Source organism: Miniopterus natalensis, chromosome 12 (genome assembly GCF_054644295.1).
Source record: "Miniopterus natalensis isolate mMinNat1 chromosome 12, mMinNat1.hap1, whole genome shotgun sequence".
Classification (NCBI taxonomy): Eukaryota; Metazoa; Chordata; class Mammalia; order Chiroptera; family Miniopteridae; genus Miniopterus; species Miniopterus natalensis.
The window spans coordinates 73,815,240-73,837,804 of record NC_142092.1 but is presented as its reverse complement, the minus strand read 5'-3'; the positions used below and the strand labels follow the sequence as shown (position 1 = coordinate 73,837,804).

Sequence of the window (22,565 nt, the reverse complement as noted above, 5' to 3'; positions counted from 1 at the left end):
GTAGCTGGGGCCAGCCTGACAGCCAGGGTGGCTGTGCAGTGCACTGCCGGATGCACGGAGGCTACCCAGCGCCCAGACACCCGTGGCTCCAGGGAGGGAGGAGGCCCAGTCAGTGGTGGAGAGCAGAGCTCAGGAATCCTGGCTGCAATCCATGGGCAAGGCCTCGGCAGACCTGCGGGGCAGAGGCCCCATGGAGCTCCCAGCCCTCAGCAGTGTCCAGTGAGAACATCCCAGAGCTGGGCTGAGGTCAGTGGCCAGCCGACTCGGCCACAGGACAGGAACGGTCTGGGCTTCACTCATGCCGTTAGCCACACTCTGGAGCAGCCCAGGACTGAGGCAGCAACCCCACAGCCCAGGAGCCTGGTGGACTCGGAAACACACGCAGCAGTGAGAGAGGGGCACAGAGCGGCGGATGCGGGGTGACGCCCTTTACTTTCCCTGTAGATGCCACGCCCAGCGGCCACGCTCCCAGGCAGCGGCTCCTGCTCCATGACAGTCTGAGACATGTGGCCTGACCATCTGCTGTCTGAGGATTACAGCAAATGACTCTATTTGTGATTTCTAACCCTCCCACTGCCTCCCCCCAAAAAAACTGTACATGAGTTTACAAACATATTAACATATAAATAACGAGAAGCATCCTGGCGGAGCCTCCCCAGCTGTCTCTACGTGAGGGAGCACATCCAGGGCAGCGCTGTGCCACAGTACAAAGCGCCTGTGAGAGGGGCCTCCGCCGCCCGCTCGGCGCTGGCTTCTGCACCGCCAGGCTCAACCGCCAGCGAGTCCGCGGTGTCCAAGGAAGGCCTGGAGCTGCGCCCCGTCATCGCTCCGGCTCGAGCTCGTGCTGGAAGGGGCGCCGCTTCTCCCGACAGTGCTTCTTGTGGGCGGGCCAGTCCTTCTGCTGGCACTGGGAGCCGCAGTACCGGGCCACCTGGCAGCGCCCACAGATGTTGAACTCCCGGAGCTGAAAGGACAGAGGATGGGAGGTTTCTCGGTCACTCAGAGACACTGCATGTCCAGACCAGGAAGGACCCATGACCCCAGCCCCGTGGCCAGACAGGCGCCAAGGGGTGCGCAGGGATGCGGGGAGTGGAGCGGGTGGTGCCTGCCACAGCTGTACCTGCTTCTCGATCATGGTGCAGGGGGGGTAGTGGCACTCGTAGTAGGTGCAGGAGTTCTCCTCCTCCTCCACCACGTCCCCGTTGGCATTGTAGTACCGCGTCACGTTCAGCACGGGGAACTGCTCCTCGATGGGGTCCGTGGGGAGCTGCTGGATCGCCAGCCAGTATAAGCTTTGCTCCCTGGAGGAGAGGAGGGACCAGCTCAGGGCACAGCTGACAATGGTCAGACTCCAGGATGGACAAGCTGTTTCCTCTTGCTCAGGAGGCCCCCACCCCCATTTGTTATGGCAGCTGGACTTTTCTTTGCCCCACGTGCACTGTGTGGCTTATCTCTATGGGACATCAGGGATTTAGCACACCCTGTCTTCCCACTGAAAGGTGCAGAGCAGGGCTGTCTCTCCCACACCTGGGACCGACTGCAGGCACAGGGACCATGCAGTCTCAGTCTGAGTCCCAGCACCCAGCCAAGCCCAGGCCACCTGAGCAAGACCAGGCAGCCCCTCATCCCTGCTTATGGCCTCAGCAGCGCCTGCTTCTGCCGCTGGTTGGTCCTCCCGCCTTCGATGCTGTGAGCTGCTCCACATCTTTCTAAAATACCTGTCTGTGTGAGTACACAGTGGGGCCGAATTAAAGAATTCCACCTGACACTAGAGCTGAGCCAGGTACGCTACCAGGTGTCACCGTGAGCTCAGGTGGGTGGGGCGTAGGTGGGGCAGCCAGCAGCCCACCCTGGAGCTAAGAGCAGGTTAACCATGCCCTCAACCTGCCCACCCTCCAGGGGCCAGGCCCGCAGGGACTTGGGTAAAAGAGGGAAGGGTCACCCTCACCTAACACCATATACAAAATTTACCTCAAAATGAACCAAGGACCCAAACTTAAGACCTTAAACAAAAAGTCTCTCAGAAGAACCAAAGCTGCACTACCCTGGACTTGGCAATGAATTCTTGGAAATGACACCAAAGGCACAGGTGACAGACGAACAAACAGACATGCTGGACTTTACAAAACAAAAAATTTTGTGCATCAAACGACACTATCTAGAGTAAAAAGGCAACAACACTCTAACCAACCCAGCTACCCGGCCAGGGCTTTGTCGCTTTCAACCAAAGATCTAGGAGGGTAACCATCATAAAAGGGTCAGTTTCTCTCAAGAATAGCAAATTTTAGGGCCATAGTCTAACATTATGGAGAACCCAGAGGCTTGGCCCCCAGCGCTGTCCCTCTCATCCTGAAAAGCCTGGTGGGAAGTCACAGTGTGCAGGACCTCTAAAGAGCCACAGCGTCAGCTGAGTGTAGCCTCCTGAGAGCCTGGGGCCCACCCCCTCCCCACCAACCAGGCTTGGCCTCTGAATCCTGCCGTCCACCTCCGCTGCTCAGGGCTCTGACAAGTCCCTGAGGATGACAACGCAATAGTCCACCCAGTGTGCACCCAAGATCCCGGGAAACACTGACCAACCTCACTGACATCTGCCTGCTGGGAGTCACCACCAAGAACATTAGGATAGGCGGCCCAGAGGCCTCATGACACGCACAGTACCCCAGGAAGCCCCTCTGAGCCCATAATGCACGTGCGGCCAGGTGTCCAGCCCAGACAACCCTTTTCCCAACAGAGCCACTCAGCAGAAAACCCACCTGATCAAAAGATAATCATCAGGATCTTAACCCGCCTCCAGGAAAAAGAGGACCCCACACTTCAGGGGAAAGTAACCAAGGTCCCCAAACCACAAAAGCATCAGGGCAGAGCAGAGGTGTGGGCCCTTCCTGGTAAGGAGAGCCCAGAGGAGGCCATGACCAGGCTCAAGAAGACCCACCTTTGTTTGCTGGAGGTCTCCTCAGCTTTGGGCCGCCAGCCCCAGGGCACCAGCTGCAGGTTGTCTAGGCGATTGTCCACAGTCACAGCATTGAGATGCACTACCTGAAACCCGGGGGCGATGCCTCCCCTATGCCGCTCCCTAGGAAACAGACAACTCTCTCGACCCACCTCCCAGACCATCCCAACATTTCAGCTACATGATCTGAACTGGCCCCTCGTCACAATGAAGGGGACCCACCAGGAGCAAAGATGCCCAGAGGATCCAAGGGTGTCCATCCACAGCCCAAACAGGACCAACCACACTGATGGTTCAGCCCAGGGACTGAAGAGCTAGGCTGCAGGGAGCCAAACCCTGCAACACAACCTAGAAAATGCTCTATCTGAGAGGTCCCACTGTGCACCCCAAGGACAGCAGTCCCTTCCCCACATCCCACTTACAGGCTCAGCAAGAGCCTGGCTGGGACCAGACCCCACTCTCCCCAGGGAGGCTGTGTCCCCCTCAGTGAGCAGCAGAACAGAAAGAGCACTTGGCCTGGAGACCTAGGCTGCCCTGCTGGTGCCACAACCCACAGCCACCACTCTTAGTGGCAATGGCACAAAAGTACGAGGATGGGAGGCTGCCCTGGCTCCAGGTATCCCATGTATACCAGGCTCAGGCAGGGCCCAGTGGGAGAGCAAGCAGCACATAAATACCCACCAGAGCAGCTCGTGAAGAAGCCTTCCGGAGCCCCTTCCTCGATTTTTGTCGAAAGCATATGCAAATATCTTAGCACCATTTCCATCTGCGTCTACTTCCATCCGGGCCTGAGAAGGAACGACATACAGGTCTATTAAAAAGCCTCCAATTCTCAGCAACAGTTCAAATACCTCTTAGGAAAATCGAGTGAAATGAATGAGCTAGAGGGACAGAGACAGGGCCAGGCCTGTTCCTGGGACCCTGGGGGTCTGTAAAGGCTCCCGGACACATGGCACGAGAAGCCAGTCATGTCCCAAGGTTCTGCATTTGAGCAAGAGACACTCACGAGCCACTCTGCACAGTACTGTGGGCATAGAGAAATAAACTTCCCTCCCCTAAAAGAAGCCCACAATCCAGTGAGAAAGAGAAACCCTGTACAAGAAACCACTGTAGGAACGTGAAGGGCTGAGATGAGTGTGCTGGGCCTTCTCCTAGAGGGTTTTCAAAAGGGAGGAGCGGTGGTGAGGCCGGGGGCATGAACAGAAAGCTGGCCAAGTAGAGGCAGTGGAAGGCAGGGGCGCTCAGGAAGATGGGAGGAGAGAGAGCACTGGGCACCAGGAGGGACAGGGCCCAGGCCAGCAAAAAGGTGGGGTGGACAGTCTCCTAAGGAACCAGGGCTTGTCCAGTTGAATTCAGTCACAAACATGACATGACTGGCCTCTTTTCCAGGATCGCAGCAACCAGGGCGGCCGTCGGGAAGGACCAGCGTCACAGAGGCAGCACTGGGACCTGAGTTCTGAATGGAGCTGCACAGGCCCTCACATCCCGGGGAAGGAAACCACCCCTCACGACCCTCCCCAGCACTGGACCTGGAAAGCAGGTGAGCAAAGGGAGGCCACCCTTACCTCGAAGGAGTATCCCTCCACCAGCGGGATGTCCTGCTCGTCTATCAGGGTGTACTTGGTCTACAAATCAACCACATTCCAAAAGTTACATTTGGGATCCGGCACGGTACTGGGAATGGGCAGGAACGGCCCCTTCCGAGTAAGAGATCAGCAGGCGAGGGGCCCGGGCAGTCTACCACAAAGACGCAGGTAGCTAGCCGTGCCAAAGCTGGCCACTGCCCACCCCAGACGGTACCAGAGGAGCAGGTATGCGGCTGCACTTCCCATCCGCAGGCGGCTAAGCGCAAGAGCTGCCACCAGCTGCCCGGCCTCTGCTCCCTGCGTTTCAACTCCAGTAAACCTCCTCCAACTGGTGGTTCACTGGAGCAGAGGGAGGGGCGGGACTGAGGCAGGATGTCCAGAAGGTTTCAATTAGTGTCTATTTCTTAAGCAGGGTAGTCGGTACCCAGCTGCCCCACTGAATTGTCCTTTTCAGCTTTTTGTTCCAAGTGAGATGTTTGAAGGATGGCACTACAGCAACCAGTCACTAAGTTAGAGGGGGGTCTCGGAGCTGACGGGAGCCCACCCTTCCCTAGTCCGCTAGTTAGGAAGCCGCATCGCGTCGCTCTTGCAGGATGGGCAGGAAACGGCCCCCAAGGGGCCGGTCTCACTCTCGCCTGGAAAGCTGTTTTCTAGGATCTGAATCCGCTTTACCTTCATCTGACTGCCTCTGCTCCTCTCTCCCACCCGAAGCTTCCGCCGCTGGCGATGGGAACAGGGTTCCCATCCCGGGTAAGGTCTGTGGCTGGTGCCGCTGCGCGCCGGCCGGCTCCTGGAAACAGCCAAGCCTCAATGCCCACAGGTGCTGGGCGCCCCAGCCTCGAACACGCGGAGGGCGGGGCGGGTCAGGGAGAGAAGCAGAGGGAGGCCGGCTCGGGCGAGGCCGCCGCTGGCAGCGTGAAACCTGGCGAAGCTCCCCCGGGGCCCGCGGGCGCGGGGCGGCGCGCACACCCCGGCCCCGACGAGGAGCGAGCGCGCCGCGTCGGGGGGCGCTGCGGCCCCCGCGCCAGGTGCAGCCGGCCGCCCCCCCTCCCGGCCGCGGCGCACCGCGGGAGCCCCAGGCCGCGGCCCCGGAGGGCTGCCCGCGGGGACACGCCGCCGGCCCGCCACCCGCACAACCGCCGGGCCTGCGCCCCGGGCCGGGCCCCGCGCCCCGCGCCCCGGCGCCGCGCCCACCGGCCCAGCCCCAGCCCCGCGCCGCTCACCTTCCCGGCCACCCGGCCGAGCCGCACGATGCCCAATTTGAAGTCGGTCATGGCCAGGCCTGCGCTCGGCCAGCGGCGCCGCCGCTCCCTCGGGAGGCGCGGGGCCGGGGCGGGGCCGCGGCGCGCCGGGCGAGCCGGGCGGGCGGGCGGGCGGGGGTCGGGGCCGGGCAGCCGGGCGGGACGAGGCTGGGCCGGGACCAGGCCGCCTCCGCCGCCGCCTCGCGCCCGCCGGACCTGCCACGCGCCGCCGCCGCCGCCGCGCGCACCACCGCGAGCCGAGCCGGGGGCGGGGCGCGGCGCGGACACACCCCCGCCCGCCGCCGCCCGGCCAATGGCGCGGCGCGCCCCGCACCAGCCGGCGCGCGCCGCCCCGCCGCGGCCAACGGGGAGCCGGCGGGTGCGCCTGCGCGCGGAGGAGCGGCGAGCGCGGGGGCGGGGCGCGGCGGGGGCGGGGCCTGCGCGGCCGGCCCGCGTGCGTCAGTTTCGCGGGAAGCTTTGTGCGGGCATTGGCTCTCGGGGCTCCCGGCCGCCGACCCCGCGCCCCGCGCCCCGCGCCCCGGGCCCGGGGCCCGGGCCCGGCTCTGCGCCCGGGGGCTGCCCGGGGGGCTCCGCGGGTTGGGGTCTGGTCGGGACTCGCTGCGGCCCCCGCGCAAAGGGTGGTGCGTCCGCAGGGCAGCGGGCAGGCTGCGGGCCGAGGACGGGCCCCGAGCTCCCGGAGCCGCGAAGCGAGGCTGGGGCCGCGCCTACAGCGCGAGGGGAGAAGCGAGCGGAGCGCCCCCTGCGCGCCGGCCCCAGCGGCCGACCCCTCCCCGGGCTGCACCAGCCTCCCGGGGCTCAGGCTCCTTCCCCGAGGCGGGGCGAGGTCCGGGGCGCAGGGCAGCCTGGCCAGGGGCTCGGGGCCTGCTGTCCTCAGGGCGCCTGCCTACCACCTTCGCCTCCTGGCGGCCGCTCCAGCCTGGTTTCCACTCCCAGGACCCACTGCAACGGCTCGGCACCAGCGCACATAAATTTAAAGCCCCCACTCATATCCCAGGGAGGGAGGGAGGCGGAAAAAGCCCACGACAGGTGAGTTATGTGCAGGGTTAGAAAGCGATGAACGCCGTGGGGGGAACACGCAGATCAGCGCCAGAGGTTGGGGCCCTGGTGAAGGTGGTGAGCAGAGGGGCCTCTGACAAGTCAGCCTGAGCAGTGGAAGGAGAGGGCGCGAGTCACCGAGGCTCAGGGAAGGGCCGGCGCGAGGTCCTGAACTGGGAACTTCTCTGACATGTTTCAGATGGAGGCGGCCGCCCGGCTGGTGTGGCTCAGTTGGTTGAGCACCATCCCATGCACTAAGGGGTCCCCTGTTCGATTCCGGTCAGGGCACAGGCCCAGGTTGCTGCTTGCCCCAGTGGGCCGCATGCAGGAGGCGGCTGGTCAATGTGTCTGTCCCATGGATGTTTCTCTCTCCCTTCCTCTCTAAAATCAATGAAAACATTTAAAAAAGAAAACGGAAGTGGCCATTGTGACAAGTGCAGGAGGAGCAATGGGCTCTTGCAAGGACTTTGACTTTTAGGCTCAGAACGAAGTCAGCGCACAGAGACACCACCTCACACCCCTCAGCAGGGTTATCATCAAGTCAAACTAGTGCTGGCGAGGATGTGGAGAAACGGGGCCCTCGGGCATTGTTGCTGGGATTGCAACGGCGTGCAACCGCTTCGGAAAACAGCGTCTTTTCCAGTTATCTGTTGGTGCATAACCACCCCAGAGCATCCTGGCTTAAAACAACTATTTCCTCATGGCTCTGAAACCCAGATTGGGCTCAGCTGGTTGGTTCTGCTGTTGGCTGGTGTGGTCAGTTGTCTCAAATTGTCACCAATCAATTCCTTCTCTCCTTGTAAGTGTGTGATGCTCCACCAATCGCTCTTGTGACTGTTTTTGGATGTATTTCACGTGGTAGAAAGTTCTGGGACTTCGGAGCCCAGGACTGAGGACTGGCAGCTTCACCTTCCTCCATCTTGGTGACCCGCCGCCAGGTAATCAGTCTCAGTATCTGGAGACCATCATGCCGTGCAAAACCCCACACTAGCCATGTAGAGAGGCCTCGTGGGAGATACCTGACCAGTATGTCACCTTACCATACTTGGGCTATCCCGGCCACTCCAGTGGAGGCATCAGACATGGATGTGAAAAAGACGTCTTCCGTGTTCCGTTCTCAGCAGATACCACCCAGAGCAGAACCTCCAGCTGAGTGCGCCTAGTTGTCACAATAAGTAATAAACTGGGGTGGATTGTTCCGCAGCAGTAGCCAGCTGACCCAGGCAGGGCCACTTAGCCACAGACCCTGGGTGTGATCGAGGCAGGAAGCCTGAGCCACCGTCACGTGTCCAGGCAATCTCTCTTTCAGAGATTTCTCCAATCAGGTAACCAGAAATTTTTACATGGCAGCTAGGAAACCCAAGAACGAAATCAGCAGCTAATGGGCCTCCTGAGACCCTGCAACTGATATGGCATCTCTCGTCATAGCACTGCCAGTCAAAGCAAGTCACAGGGCCAGCCCAGATTCCATGCGAGGGGATGGTACCCACTTTTTTTTTTTTTTTTTAAGTATGTCTTTATTGATTTCAGAGAGAGGAAAGGAAAGAGAGAAACATCAATGATGAGTCATTGATTGGATGCCTCCTGCATGCCCCCTACTGGGGATGGAGCCTGCAACCCCTGACCGGGAATCAAACCAGGATTTCCTGGATCATAGGTCGATGCTCAATCGCTGAGCCATGCCAGCCGGCGGAACCCACCTTCTGATGGGAGAAACAGTGCAAATGTAAAGGATGGGAGAAAGGGTTGGCAGACATCTCTGCAGACAAACTAACAAAGCCACTGGAGGGAGCTGTTGAAGTCGGCTGGAGTTCCTGGAGGAGAGGAGTCATGGGAAGGAGAGATGTACTGACAGTGTTATTTTATTTTCTTATTTATGATGCTTTGACATCTGGGGAGCCTTGTTGGCTTGGGAGAGACTGCCCCTCCCAGGGCTAATTCCTAGAGACAGCAAACAATTTCTGAGACCACACCTTTCACATGCAAACCAACCAATCCAGAGCCCACACTCCCAAACACCTCCTTTATCTAACTCACGCACGGAGCTAGTATTTCTCTGCCTCAATCACCCCAGGGCCAGGTACTGGACAGCTAGAGACCACCCCTGTAGCCCAGAGCCCACTGAGATTATTCACACTATCCAATCCTAAGCACACTCACACTTGACTCTGCTGACTCACTCATTCCTTCCCACAAAAAACACCAGGGCTCCGGGCCGACCAGCCCTGGCACTTCCCCATGTGGTGATGTGGTGTGGCTGCCCCTGCTCCTGGGTAAGTACTAAACTCTTCCTTCAAGCAGTTGTCTCTTTGTCTGTCACCTCACCCGATTAAAACAAATCCTGAGTACCTTTTAAGATAGAGGCCAGAAGGTTGGAAGGATCACCTACGTGAATGTTGAAGTCACTAAGAATTCCTGCAGACGGGTACTAGAGGGATGAAAATCACTAGCAGCTGAAACCACCAAGAATTAAGGGGGACTGGCCTGGCCTTGAAGATGAGAGCAGCCTGGAGGGTGGCGGGTTCCTATTCTGAGAACATGAGTGAAAGCTGGGAGCTTTTAAGGTGACGGGGAAGTGGTCTGGAAGTGGGCATAGGGATCCAGAGGGCACCCACCCTACCTCCAGGCCCAGGGCTACAGGAGCCGTGTGAAAATGAACATCTGTACTGGAGAGGCCCCCGGAAAACCCGGGGCCGGGATGCAAGAGGAGAGGAACGCTGAGAGAAAGGAGGTCAGGGCATGTGAGGCACCAGTCTGGTGGCAGGTGTGAGGGCAGGGCAGCCGTTTCCAGAACAGGGGACGGGTGGGTGATGGGGTCGGAATAAAGGCCGTGCAGGGCCAAATGGAGTCCCATTGTGGGAGACAGAGGCTGACCCGGGATAAAGACCACCCACTTCCCGCCCTGATTTGTTCCATGTCAGCAGCAGCCAACACACCTCTCGCCCTCCTTCCTGAAACACTACATTTGGCACTTTGGGATGCCCACAATCCTCCCCCTCCCCTGGGCACCCTGAACTCCTTGTTCAGGGATCCCCTCATCTGCACAGTCCTGACAGCGTGGTCAGCCAGACGCTCCCTCTGGGGTACCTGCAGGGCCCCCAGCCGCTCCCTCTCCTGACCTGGCCCAGCGGGACCCTGCCGGCCTGAAAGTCCCCTCTCCTTTCGCTGGAAGGCGACGTTAGGTTTCTGCGGTTTTCACCCCAAACTCCAGTGTCACCCGTGCCCTGACTTGCGTTACCATCTTTACACACAAGCTTGTAACAAATCTTTAGTTCTTCGTCTCCCCCAAACTCATGCACGGCAGTCCCAATGGGCATCTCAGACTGAGGGTCATGAATTTCTCCCACACCCCAAACACTTCTATCTAGACCGGTTTTCTGCATCAGAAACTGTCACCCCATTAACCCAGCTGTTCTGGAGAAGGTCCCCGCGCCCCCTCGACGCCCTCCTCCAGGCACCCCCTACTGAACCAGCAGCGGGCGCCCAGCCGCGCCTCGGAGCTGGCACGGCCCCCGCGTGCCCCGCCCCCGCCACGATTCACCCTCCGCGAAGCCGCCTTTCAAAGACGGTCCACCCGGCACGTCCCTCGGCGCCCGGGGGCACGCGGCCCCCGCCCCCCGCAGCCTCCGCCCCGCCCCCGCGCACTCGGGGCTCGGGGACCCCACCCGAGCCCCAGGAGCGCCGCGCACGCCGCCGGCGCCCGCGCCCTGACGTCCTTCCGCCGAGTGACGCGGGGCGCAGCGGCCGCCCCTCCCGGAGCCCGCCGCGCCCCCAGCGCCGCCCCGGCCCGGGCCACGGCCCCGCCCCTCGGCAGGTGAGCCGGCCGCTCTCCGGGGCAGTGGCGGTGCCCGTGCGCCAGGCCCCACCCTGCGGGCCGGGGCGGGGCTTGGGGCAGACCGGGCGGGGTTGGGGACGCGGCCGAGAGAACCGCCCGGGGTCAAGGGGCGTGGCCGACCTGGAGGCGGGCCAGCGGGGCGTGGCCGACGGAAAGGGGCGTGGCCGACGGAAGGGGGCGTGGCGGGGCTGGAGGCGTGGCCGGGGGCCAGCTGGGCAGGCGGGGGGCGCGGTCGAGGGCGTGTCGGGGGGCTGGGGCGTGGCCGGCTGGGGGCCGGGCCTGCGGGGGCGTGGCGGGGCAGGGGCGTGGCCGGGTTGGGGGCCGGGCCGGCGGGGGCGTGGCGGGCAGTGGGGGCGGGGCGGGGCGGGGCCGGGGGCGGGCCGGTCGGTGCGGCGCCCGGGCGCAGCGGGCCGGCGGGCGGGCGGGGGCAGCAGTGAGCGCGGTCCGGCCGGCGGGCGGGCGGCATGGGGCGGGTGCAGCTCTTCGAGATCCGCCTGAGCCACGGCCGCATCGTCTACAGCCCGGGGGAGCCGCTGGCGGGCGCCGTGCACGTGTGCCTGGGGGCGCCTCTGCCCTTCCGAGGTGGGCGCGGGGTCGCCGCGGGCGGGCGGGCGGGGCGCAGGTGGCCGCGCTCGCACCTGCGGCGGGGCCCGGGCTCCCGGAAGCGGCTGCCGGGGGCGCCGAGCCTGGGACGGCCCCCTCGCCCCTCCTGCCGGCCCGGGGCTCGCGGGGGCTCCGCTCGGGGCCCCGGGTGCGGGCAGTGCTGGGGGGGCCGGCGGGGCGGTGCAGACCCTCCCGGGGGGGAGGCCGGGCGGGCGTCCCGCTGGTGGCCGTCCCGTGCTCTCCGCCTCGGGGTCGGGGGTTGAAGCCTGTCCGCCCCGGCGAAGCCCACTGACCGGGGCACGTGCGCGGCTCCGACCTGCGGGTCGGGCCTCCGGGGCGCTGCGCTCCGCACCTGCTGGGCCTTTGCCTGGGGTCTGGCTTTCTCTCCCGCACCCGGGCCTGGCGCAGGCCCTCCCTCCTCGCCGACGGCCGGGGCGCGGCTGCGGTGCCCGGCAGAGCCCACCGGGCGCTGCCTGCCTCCAGCCCGGCTGGGGGCTGGGGGCTGGGGGCTGGGGGCTGGGGGTTTCTTGCGTGCCCAGGCCCCCGGCCCAGCTGGCGTCCGGGAACTGAACCTGAGCCCTCCCGGCCTGTCCCTCTGCCGGCGCCCACATCTGGGGCCCCGGGACGGGATCAGGTTGCCGCGGCGCCCTTGCTCGGGCTCTCCACGGGGCTGGTCTGGGCTCCTGTCGCCGAGGTGTAGACAGGGACCTGGGCGGGTCCTCAGGGCCCGACCCTCAGGGCTGGGGGGTTGGGTGGTAAAGGCACAGCACAGGGATCCCTGGCTCTGAGTGCAAGGTTGGGTGGTGTGTCCCTGCCGGGGTGCTCCTCCACCTTGGGGTGCTTGGTTGGCCAAAACCACAGCTGCGGGGGCTTCCCTGTGGACTTTGACCCTTGTGGTTGACAGCTCAGCACTTCTGGTCCCCACTGAGGACTGAGAGCCACTGTCCCCTAACTGCCCCGCCATGCCACAGTGCGAGGCTACAGGGACCTAAGGAGCGGCTGGGTGGAGGTGCCTCTCGTTAGGTGTTTGGCCGTGTGGAGCCTCCTCCCCACGACAAGGTCACCTCCTTTCTTGTCTCCCCAGTTGGAGTTTGGGGTTTGGGTGGGAGTAGGTGTGGTAGGGGGCACAGCAGGGACAGTGCAGTTATTCCCTGGGGCACAAGCGAGAGGTGACAAGTGCGATGGGGCTAGGAGGTTCCTGGCTGACGGGAGGGTGCCCTGCGGGGCCACAGGAAGGAGGGGCAGCCTCGAGGCAGGGGGGACAGACAGACATCACAGAGGCCCTGCGCCGAGCTCATTCTCTGGCTTGTCCACCCTGTCACCCTCCTGTAGCTGGGGCCCAGGGCAAGCAGGCCATTGGTGACCACAGTGAAGGCTGTGGGTGAATGGTCCGGCCTGGACAGAGCCCCCAGCCTTCATGCGGCAGGTGGGCTGTGGGTGAATGGACAGCTGGGCCACAGAATGCCGAGGGAGCAGCCGCTGATGGTCCCAGCTGTAAAAGCGCTGGCCCCTGAGTAGGAGAGGACAAGGTGGGGGAATGGGCAGGGGGCCGATGGGCCACCAACTGCAGGCCAGAGAGGGTTCGGTTCAGGTTGCCCCTGGGAGCAGAGGGAACGTGGGTGCCCTCGACGCTCTGGGGCTTCCTCCAAGGCCTGCCTGGGTGTGGGAAGGGAAAGGTCGTGGCTCTTTTTCTTTCTTTCATTCAAAAGATACTTGTTGAACTCCTGCTACCAGCCAGTGATGCAATGGGGAGGTCCTCTGTCCCTGAGAAGGACACAGGAAGGGACAGCAGCCAACCCCCAGCTCCACCAGCCCCCTGAGCTCTCGTCACAGGCCGGACACCATCGTCCCCACTCCCAGTGGCTCAACTCTGAGTCCTCCTAGCAGCCCTGGGAGGTGGGCGCTGTCATTCTCGTGTGAGAGCTTTGGAGCCGGGGCAGAGAGAAGGAGCTCGTGGGCTAGAGTGTTAGTGAAAGACGGTGACAAAGGCCAGGCTGGCCGCTCCAGGTGCGTGGGAGCCGGCGGGGGGTGGGAGACCCGTGGGACCAGGTGAGGAATGGGCAGAAGGCTTCGCGGTCGGACTGCAGGTGTGCACGCGAGGCGGCTGCTGGGCAGGTGGGAGTGCTGGCTCGAGAGGAAGGTTCCAGAAGCCACTCTGGAGCACGAGCCACGTGATGGTTTTCTGTAGGGAACCAGAGCAGCCCCAAACGTCCAAACACGAATACCCGTCAGTTCAGTGCCTTACATCCTGGCACTGGTGCAACGGAACAGTTTCAAACCTCCGTGGTACAGCAGAGGCTCTGAGGCCGCACTTGGTGCTGAACGGTGGGGGCCGCACCTTGCCAGACACACCTGCCCCATCCTGCGCCATGGGCACGGGCGCTGGGGCGACGGCCATGCTCTCCTGCAGGAGCAGATGTACCCCCACCCCCACACGGGGCAGGACAGCCTGCTGTGTGCCCGGCCCCTACACAGAGGAGGGGGCGGACAGGAACAGGACGGTTTGACTAAGACAGTGACTAGAGGGGGCTCATCCAGTCAGGGCCCCCGAAGGGGCCTCCGTATGTGCGCAAAACAGGACTCTTTGCCTGGCCGGAGTGATTCAGTGGTTGAGCATCGACCCATGCACCGTGAGGTTGCCGGTTCGATTCCCGGTCAGGGTCCTTGCCCGGGTTTTGGCTCGATCCCTGGTGTTGTGTGTGCAGGAGGCAGCTGATCAATGTTTCTCTCACATCAATGTTTTTCTCTCTCTCCCTCTCCCTCTCCCCCCACTCCCAAGATCAAAAAACAAACAAAAAAGGGACTCTTTGCACAGGCCTTGGGAAGGTCACAGAGCTTGGGCCCCTCTGGGGTCACCCCAGGGTCCAGGGGTTTGATACTGTTCATTTTCTCGGGGTCAGGTGCCCCCACAGCTCATTCACCTGAACCCCGGGGGCCAGGTCTGGGCTGGGTGGGTGAGTCTTAGCCACCACGCTCTTCTTGGACACGTGGGCTGTGCCTTGTTGTTATGAGCAGTGGTGCCCAGTGCTCCTGGGTGAGTAGTGCGAGGCTCTGAGAACTGCTGGGTCCCCTGGTATGTGCCCATCCTGCCCAGTGCTTCTCCACCGTGTCAGCTTGCATTTGGTTACTCTAAGGGAGTGTCCGTTTCCCACCTCCTCTCAACACATCAAAATGTTTAATATTTGCCCGTCTGATGGGTTCCTATGGTAAGTCCTCTGAGTTTCCCTGACTTCTAGTGAGGCGGACATCTACTCCTGGTATCTAAGGAGCTAGCCCCTGAGGAACAAATCATCCCTGAACTAAGTGGTTTAACACAACCATGTTCTAGTTGTGGGTGGGAATTCGGACAGAGGTGGGCAGGGCAATTCTTCAGCTCTGTGTGCCAGCCACTGGGGTCACTGGGCAGTGCTTGGCTGGAACCGAGCCAGTCTGGGGACCACTGAACCCCTTCTGGCATAGTCTGTTGATCCCAGCACCCCCAGGGCAGCCAGATTCAAGGGGGGCCGCACCCTCTCCACTGGGAGGGTTAAAGCAGGGTGTCTTTTCCTTGGGTCACAGCCGCCTTTCCCCTCCTCTGCCCCTGCCTGGTTGCTCTTGGGCCATGTGGATCTGTAGGAGCCCTGGTGTCCCAGATTTCAGGGTGGGAACGCTTCCAGGTCTAGACCCAGGAGAGACCAGCTGACAGAGGATGGGTTAGAAAGCAGGGCTGAGGTCCTGGAGGTAAGGCTGGGGTGGCACAGAGGCCAAAGGTTGGTCACCGGCAGTGCTGATGGGGTGGGGGGCGAGCCAGTGTGGTGAAGGAAACTGTGTGCCCTGTGGGTGACCAACAGGAAGTCTGTCAGCAAGGTGGGACCAGCCTGGGGAGACTGTGGACACGGCTGGTATGGCTGACTCCTGGTCCTGGGCACTTGGAACACCAGGTCCTTCCTCCTGGGTGGCTCTGTCAGTAAGGTGTCACATTCTGAGTCACCTTTCCCTCACCTGACTGCCTATCAAGTCACGGGAGGAAGCGGGACTGGGCAGAGATGCTGAAGTCTTTGGCCTTGACTCAGCCCTATCACGAGAGGAGAGGTGGAGCGGCAGGGCCACCTGTCACTGAGCTGCTGCCCCTCTACCTCCTTGGGTCTCCCGCTGTGGTGACCAGCATCCCTGGGGCTGGATGTCCAGCCACGGCCTTCTGACCCTATTGGACTCTGAGCATATGTGTTTGACTGAGAAATTCAAGTTCCTGACCACAAAATAGGCGGCAACCTCTGCTGCCAATGGTTCCTGGTCTGGGCGCTTCCACTGGAGACTGGGGGAGAGGGCCCAGCCTTCTCTGGACGCAGACAATCAGCTCTCCTGGGCAGTACTGGCCCAGGAAGTCAGGGTGTCCCCACCCGCCATTGTGTCAGGATTGGGTACCCTCTCTGCTCAGGCGGGTCTGACCACATTCCTGCAGCGTGAGGGCTAGCAGTTAGCTTCCTGGAGCGTGAAGGGGTGCTTCCCAGTCTAACTTAACTTTCCCCGGAGGCAGCATGAAGGTGGGGTCAGAGGTCAACAGCCCCATAGGCCTCTGTTCTTCATGCTGTAGGGAGCTGGGTTTTCACAGGTCTGGTGGGCCCAGGCGTGGCTGGAGCCAAGGTTACCAAGTTGGGGTTGCACGGGGGTCCTCTGGGTGACCCTTAGGGCCCTCCTGGCTGCAGAACAGACGTCACTCCATGCCTCACCACCCTGCCTCCCTGTGAACAGCCCTGGATGGGGGATGGGCAGGAGCCGGCTTCTAAAAGGCAGCAAACCATTTACTGGCCTTCTCAGGCCCCAACTGGGTGGGGCTGCCTGGCACCTGGGTGCTGCCAGCCCTGCTTGAATCCCTGTGCTGGGGGCAGGGTGGGGCCCAGGCTGGCGGCTGCCTGGAGCTCACACTGGTCTTCCCTCTTGCAGCCATTCGGGTGAGCTGCACAGGCTCCTGCAGGGTCTCCAGCAAGGCCAACGATGCAGCGTGTGTGGCGGAGGAGGGCTACTTCAACAGTGCCCTGTCATTGGCAGACAAGGGTGAGTCTGTCTGGGAGCCTGTCTGTCCACTTCACTTTTCCATCTGCCTCTGGGAACGCTGTATTGGCCCACCCTCTTCCAGGGCTAGGCACCTTGATGGATTTCACTCCCTGGCAGGCTTTGGGCATCGCCCGATAGGGGCTGGGTGGCTGAAAGGGCCAGCTCTCCTGGATTTGGGTGGGCTTCAGCCCCTGGAACAGCTCTGAGCACCTGTTGTTCAAGCCAAGCTCTTGTGCCCCATCCTTTGCCCAGGCCATGCCCTGTGCTGCCGTGGTGCTGGGTACAGAGGCTGGGGATCCCAGCAGCCAGATGTAGTGTGGTCTGGGTGGCTGCAGTGCCTACTTCACCCTGGGCCCCGTGGAGTCACTCCGGGATCCTGAGGTGCCCTCTCCCCCACATCCCTTCCTGTCTCTGCAGGGAGCCTGCCGACTGGAGAGCACAACTTCCCCTTCCAGTTTCTGCTTCCTGGTGAGGCCCTGCCTGGCCAGGCCTGGTGGTGACAGTTGGCGGGGATGGGGGAGGTGAAGGGGCAGTTGGGTGCCAGTCTGCTCCTTCTCTCCAGCCACAGCACCCACGTCTTTCGAGGGCCCTTTTGGGAAGATCGTGTACCAGGTGCGGGCCACCATCGACACGCCACGTTTTTCCAAGGATCACCAGTGCAGCTGTCTGTTCTACATCTTGAGCCCCCTGAACCTGAACAGCATCCCAGACATCGAGGTGAGAATGGGCTGGTGGCCCCCTAGGTGGCCCCCACCTTCACCCCATGGCCTGTGTCCAGCCAAGGTAAGAGGGCCAGGGTCTGGAAGAACAGTGACCTCTCTGTCCTGAGCTGACTGCTTGTCCAAGGCTGGGGCATGGCAGGGCTGAATGGGCTTGTCCAGGGATCCAGCCTGCCCACACCACCAACCCCCTTCCCACCCTTTACCCTCCCCCCCCAGCAACCCAATGTGGCCTCCACCACCAAGAAGTTCTCCTACAAGCTGGTGAAGACGGGCAGCGTGGTCCTCACTGCCAGCACAGACCTCCGAGGCTACGTGGTGGGGCAGGTGCTGAGGCTGCAGGCTGACATCGAGAACCAGTCGGGCAAGGACACCAGCCCTGTGGTGGCCAGTCTGCTGCAGGTTAGAGTCCCCGTGGGACGGTGGGGAGGTAGGTAGCTTGCCTGCCTGGGCTTACAGGCTGGCCCTTTTCCAGAAAGTGTCCTATAAGGCCAAGCGCTGGATCTATGACGTGAGGACCATTGCGGATGTGGAGGGTGCCGGAGTCAAGGCCTGGAGGCGGACGCAGTGGCAAGAGCAGATCCTGGTGCCCCCGCTGCCCCAGTCGGTCCTTCCGGGCTGCAGCCTCATCCACGTGGACTACTACCTGCAGGTGCTGGAGTCGAGGGGCGACCGGAGGGAGTGGGCCCGGTGGCCTGGACCCTCACCATCCATCCCTTGCAGGTCTCCCTGAAGGCACCCGAAGCCTCCGTGACCCTCCCGGTCTTCATCGGCAGTATCGCTGTGAACCATGCTCCGCTGAGTCCCCTGCCAGGCCCCGGGCCACCTCCCGGGGCTGTGTCCTCTGTGGTGCCCTCTGCACCGCCCCAGGAGGAGGCTGAGGCTGTGGCTGTGGCCAGCCACCCCCCCTTCTCGGACCCTGTCTCCCTCTTCACCAAGAGCCACTCACCGCCTGTGCCACCTGCTGCCTTTGGTGGGGTGTCGGGCACCCCTGAACCCTGTCTTCAGGATGGCAGCCCCGCCTCCCGCCCTCTGCCCCCTGCCTTGTGCATCTCCACAGGTGCCACTGTGCCCTACTTCGCAGAGGGGTCCAGAGGGCCAGTGCCCACCGCCAGCACCTTGATCGCACCCCCGGAGTACAGCTTGTGGGACCACCCCTATGGTGAGTGGGGGCCTGGGCCTGGGGCCCGGGTGGGCAGGCGCCAGGGGCCCCATGCAGACGTCACTCTCTCCGCAGAGGCCCCGCCGTCCTATGAACAGAGCTGCGGCGGGGTGGACCCGGGCCCGATCCCCGGCAGCTGACCCCGCACCGCCTCCTCGGGCTGGCCGACCTCTGCCGTGGGCCGGGCGCCCAGGGCCTCGTGCCTTTGCTCCCGGCCTGACCCGGCCCACTCAGGACTCGCCGCGCCCGGCCGGCCCCCGCCTCTCCGGGCGGCTCCTGCGGGCCCCGCGGGCGGGCTCTCGGCGCTGGCCGCCCGGAGGGACTCCTGTAAATAAAGCGTTTCGTTTGGACTCCTGGGCGCAGGCCGGCCTCTCGGGCGCCCTCCTGCGGCGACGGCGCGGGCCCGGCCTGGGGGCCCCTCCTAGGCCCCGCCCCCGGGCCAGGCCCCGCCCACTCTGGACGAGCCCCTCACTGGCCCCTCCCCCGGGCCAGGCCCCGCCCCGTCTCCCAGGCCACCTCCCCCTGGCCAGGCCCCGCCCACTCTGGACGAGCCCCTCACTGGCCGCACCCCCGGGCCAGGCCCCGCCCCGTCTCCCAGGCCACCTCCCCCTGGCCAGGCCCCGCCCACTCGACGGGCCCCTCACTGGCCCCGCCCCTTCTCCCAGGCCACCTCCCCCTGGCGCGGCCTCGCCTACGCCCCGCCCTCTCCCGGGCCCCAGCCCTTCGAGACCCGCCCCTCTGGGCACGAGCCCCTCCCGCTGCTCCCCCACCGACGCGCCCCTCTAGGCCCCGTCCTTCCGGACACGCCCACTGACACAACGCTCCTTCCGGCGCTTCTCGAGGCCCCTCCCCCGGGCGCGCTTCCTCCTAAGCCCCGCCTCTTCCCTCCCGGGCTCGGCCCGCCCCTCGGGGCGCGCGCCTCCTGGGCCCCGAGCCCCTCCTTTTTCCGGGTGCCTCGGGCCGGATGCGGAGGGCCACGGAGACGGGGCTGGTCCGGAGCCGTGCGTGTCGGCTGGCTTGAACCCGGGACTGGAGCTGGCGCCCGGGCCCGCGGCGCTGCCCAGGGATGCGTCCTGGGCGGGGTGTGGTGCCCGGAGCCCCGGCGCTCATCTAAAAGGGTTTCTGATGCGGGGAGCACCGCCCGTTCCACTCCGCACACGCCTGGGGCCTGCCCCTCCGGCGCCCATCCTCCCGGCAGCCCAGCTGGGGCCTTGCCCTTGCCCTTGGCCCCAGGCGTCGCGCTCCTGCTGGCTCGCTGCCGTCGGACGGACGCGGCTTCTGGCCTCGCGTCCACGTGGGAGCACACAGGCCGCTCCCGAGGCCCGCCATCAGGACTCAAGGAGCCCAGGAGCAAATAGAAAGCGAGGGTTTTGCAGAAATGTGTTTCCCAGAGGGGCATCCTGCTAACTTTCCAAGCCCTACCTGGCGGGTGATCCTGGAACAAACTGGGAAACACTGGAGGTGGGGTTAAGACTGGGTTCAAAATCCGGCTCTGCCATATGGTGAAGGGTGACCTTGGCTACAGGCCTGTTACCTTAACCTATAACAAGCTCATGGGACTACGAGGGGACAGACAGGTAGAGCCCCTGTCCCCCCAACACGACAGAACTGAATTTCTTGAACACTTTGCAGTCCAGGAGTGGGGGATTTGGGCCTGGCGATGTAGCTGTCATGCTCTAGTCCAGGCTTCCACCCCTGGATACTGGGCAGCTTAGTGTTCACCCTCACCCCGCTTGTTGGGTCTTGCACCTACAACTTTTGGGGGGACAGGCTGGGAAGCAGTATCACTTTTGTACACATCCCACTGGCCACCCTTTGCTGTTGGAAGTGTGCTCGTTAGCAGGCAGCCATGTATCTGGCCAGACTTCACTATTTGTGGGACAAGGAGGGTGTGAATACTGGAGAAGGGCACAAAGCGTGCCACAGACGGGATAATCTAATACACCCGCTAGGAGCCGAAAGGAAAGTCCACGTGGGTTCAAGCCCCACCTCGGCCTCCTGACAGTTGTGTGGCCTTGAACACACTCAGCTCCCTTGCTCTGGTTTCGCATTTACAGAACGTGGATAAGAACAGTGTCTGTCTCTCACGGCTGACCTGACGGTTCGTGAACACGTTGCGTGCGGACAGCAGCCCTGACACGCTACCCGTGATCGCACAAGGGTAGGGGTGGGTTGTGTTCATGGTGCAAAACGGGACTGTAGCCTACTTCTGACCCTTCATTTATTTCGGTTTTTGCCTGGTAAAGAATTTTTCTTCATAAGTTAACTCACGTATTCATTCAGCAAATGTTCATCTTGAATCATACAGGCCAAGTACAGTTCTAGGCACCAGGGCACACAAAACAAAGATTCCCTAACCTTTTGGACTTACATTGTAGTGGGACAGACGGACAGTATGGCTATGGAGTAAAGTGAAGCAAGGGATTTCTGGGGTGCAGTATCATTTTTAAGTAGTGAGGCAAGGGAAGGCTTCCTTGAAGAGGTAGTACTGAGACCCAAGGATGGTAGAGAAGGGAGCCACTCAGACACCTGAGCTAAAAGTGTTTCCAGGAAGGGACAGACTAGGGCCCAAGGCAGGAGTGGAGCTGGAGAGGCAGGTGTGGGTGAAGGTGGGTCAGGTTGGGTGGTAGGAGCCATGATGGCCCGAGGCTCCAGAAAGAGCTTGGGGGGTCCCCGGCCTGTCACAGGCTGCCTGAGGCTGCTGGGAAGAAAACAGGTTTCCTTGGTAGGCAGAGTCCTCCGTTTCCGCCTCCACATCTGTGCGCACCGTCAGCGACAGACTTGGCGGCGTTTTCCTGGGGTCTTTCTCCCAGGACACTGAGCCTTCACGGGGTCGGGGGCCGATTAACCTTCAATTCGGCCTCCTCGGCTCTCGTTTCCAAGACTGGCCAGAGAACCCCAATTTCAGCCCGTGCTTCTTTCCTGGACTCCCAGGGGGTGGGAGAAACCGGTCTGGAGGCGGGTGGCGGGGGGCCTAAGCCGGTGCTGTCCGGAGAAGGCCGCTGGGTGTGCAGGGAAGGTCTCGCCCGGTGCACACCTGGGCGGCAGGCACAGAAAACAGGCAGGCGCTGGGCATGCAGCTTGGGGTGACCAGGGACGCTACCCGGCGGGGGCACTCCCCCAAGTCAGGCCTCTCCTTAACCAGAGCACCCCAAACGGAGGCACTCCTCCCCAGGGGGACGTTCCCCACCTCACCCAGCCTTCCCAATCAGGATGGCGGCCCCAGCCAGGGCACACCCTATGGAGCACCTTCCCCACCCAGAGCATCCGCTCTCGCAGCCCCGACAAGCTCCTGCCCGGAGCGCCCCGCGCTGGGCGCTGCCCCGAATCGGGGCGCCCCTTCCCTACGCGGGGAAACCCGACGGAGACCACGCTCCCCCCGAGCCGGCCCGCCCCGCGGGGCAGCCCCGCGTCTCCCGCGACCTCTGCAGCGGGACGCCGCCCCCAGCCCGGGCAGCCCCCACGGCCCGCGTGGCCCCGAACGGCTCCCGGTCCCCGCCGGGCGCACCCCCGGCCCGGGCACCGCCCTAGGACGCAGGGCAGGGCCCGCCCCCCGAGGAGGCCGCGGGACGACGTGTCCGAGGTGAGAGGTCAGGGGTCCTCCCGCGGCCGCGGCCAGCCCGCCGTGCGCCCAAGCGGAGCGAGCGCGCCGTCGCGAGCGCGCGGGAACCGGGGCCGCCCGCCGCAGCGCCGCGGGGAGGCCGCTCCGCCTGGCCCCGCCCCCCCGCCGGCGCGCCCCGGTTCCGGTCGGCGCAGGCCCCCGCCGAGGACGCCGCCGTCGGGCCGCAGCGCGCAGGCGCGGGGGCGGGCGCAGGCGCAGACGCGCCGGGCCGGCCCGCCCCGCCCTGGGCCGCGAGGCGCGGGCGGGGCGATGGCGCGCGGGAGGGGCGGGGCCACGCTGCGGGCCCGGGCCATGGCCGCCGCCGATGCCGAGGTGAGGAGCGGAGCCGGCGGGCCGGCGGCGGGCGCGGGCGGGCGGGCGGCGCGGGGCCGGCAGGGGGCGGGGGCGCGCGGCGGGGGCGCCGCGCGGCGGGCGGGGGCGCCGCGCTGGAGGGCGGGCCCGCGCCTCCTCCTCGCCGCCGCCGCCGCCGCCGCCGCCGCGCCTCAGGCCGAGGCCGGGCCGAGGCCCCGGGCGTGCGGGCCGCGCGGCGCGGGGAGCGCTTTGTGCGGGCGGGGGCGGCGCGGCGGGGCGGGCGCGGCGCGGAGGGGGGGAGGCCCCGCCGCCGCCCGCGCCCCCGCCGGCCCGGCCGAGCCCGCGGAGCCGCGAGGACAAAAAGGAAAAGTGGGGCGCGCCGGCCAACTTCGCGGCGCGGCGGGCGAGGCGGTGCGCTCCCGGCGCCGCCGCTGCGCCCCGCTGACCTTCCACTTTGTTCCGAGTC

The 22,565-nt window shown here is 64.0% G+C and overlaps 2 protein-coding genes across 2 annotated transcripts; one reads left to right on the top strand and one right to left on the bottom strand.

The window, feature by feature from the left end:
• Nucleotides 1–525: 525 nt before the first annotated feature.
• Nucleotides 526–5,866, bottom strand: ZMYND19 (zinc finger MYND-type containing 19). Its single transcript, XM_087823079.1, has 6 exons — nt 5,760–5,866; nt 4,516–4,575; nt 3,632–3,738; nt 2,933–3,073; nt 1,121–1,301; nt 526–964 (listed from the first exon to the last, which is right to left on the bottom strand). The coding sequence occupies exons 1-6, from the start codon at nt 5,808–5,810 to the stop codon at nt 821–823; spliced, it is 684 nt and encodes a 227-aa protein (XP_087679205.1). The 5' UTR covers nt 5,811–5,866; the 3' UTR covers nt 526–820.
• Nucleotides 5,867–11,132: 5,266 nt separating this feature from the next.
• On the top strand, nt 11,133–18,415 carry ARRDC1 (arrestin domain containing 1). Its single transcript, XM_087823078.1, has 8 exons — nt 11,133–11,250; nt 16,195–16,305; nt 16,723–16,773; nt 16,868–17,022; nt 17,244–17,426; nt 17,500–17,676; nt 17,748–18,186; nt 18,262–18,415. The coding sequence occupies exons 1-8, from the start codon at nt 11,133–11,135 to the stop codon at nt 18,324–18,326; spliced, it is 1,299 nt and encodes a 432-aa protein (XP_087679204.1). The 3' UTR covers nt 18,327–18,415.
• The last annotated feature ends 4,150 nt before the right edge of the window (nt 18,416–22,565 follow it).

Bases quoted from the DNA above. Each gene is read 5' to 3' on its own strand.
- ZMYND19 (XM_087823079.1), bottom strand. From the start codon at position 5,810: ATGACCGACTTCAAATTGGGCATCGTGCGGCTCGGCCGGGTGGCCGGG. The intron at 4,576-5,759 runs GTGAGCGGCGCG...GTTGATTTGTAG, and splicing joins TCGGCCGGGTGGCCGGGAAG to ACCAAGTACACCCTGATAGA. The intron at 3,074-3,631 runs GTGGGTATTTAT...TCTGTTTCCTAG, and splicing joins CTTCTTCACGAGCTGCTCTG to GGAGCGGCATAGGGGAGGCA.
- ARRDC1 (XM_087823078.1), top strand. From the start codon at position 11,133: ATGGGGCGGGTGCAGCTCTTCGAGATCCGCCTGAGCCACGGCCGCATC. The intron at 11,251-16,194 runs GTGGGCGCGGGG...TCCCTCTTGCAG, and splicing joins GGCGCCTCTGCCCTTCCGAG to CCATTCGGGTGAGCTGCACA. The intron at 17,023-17,243 runs GTGAGAATGGGC...CTCCCCCCCCAG, and splicing joins ACAGCATCCCAGACATCGAG to CAACCCAATGTGGCCTCCAC.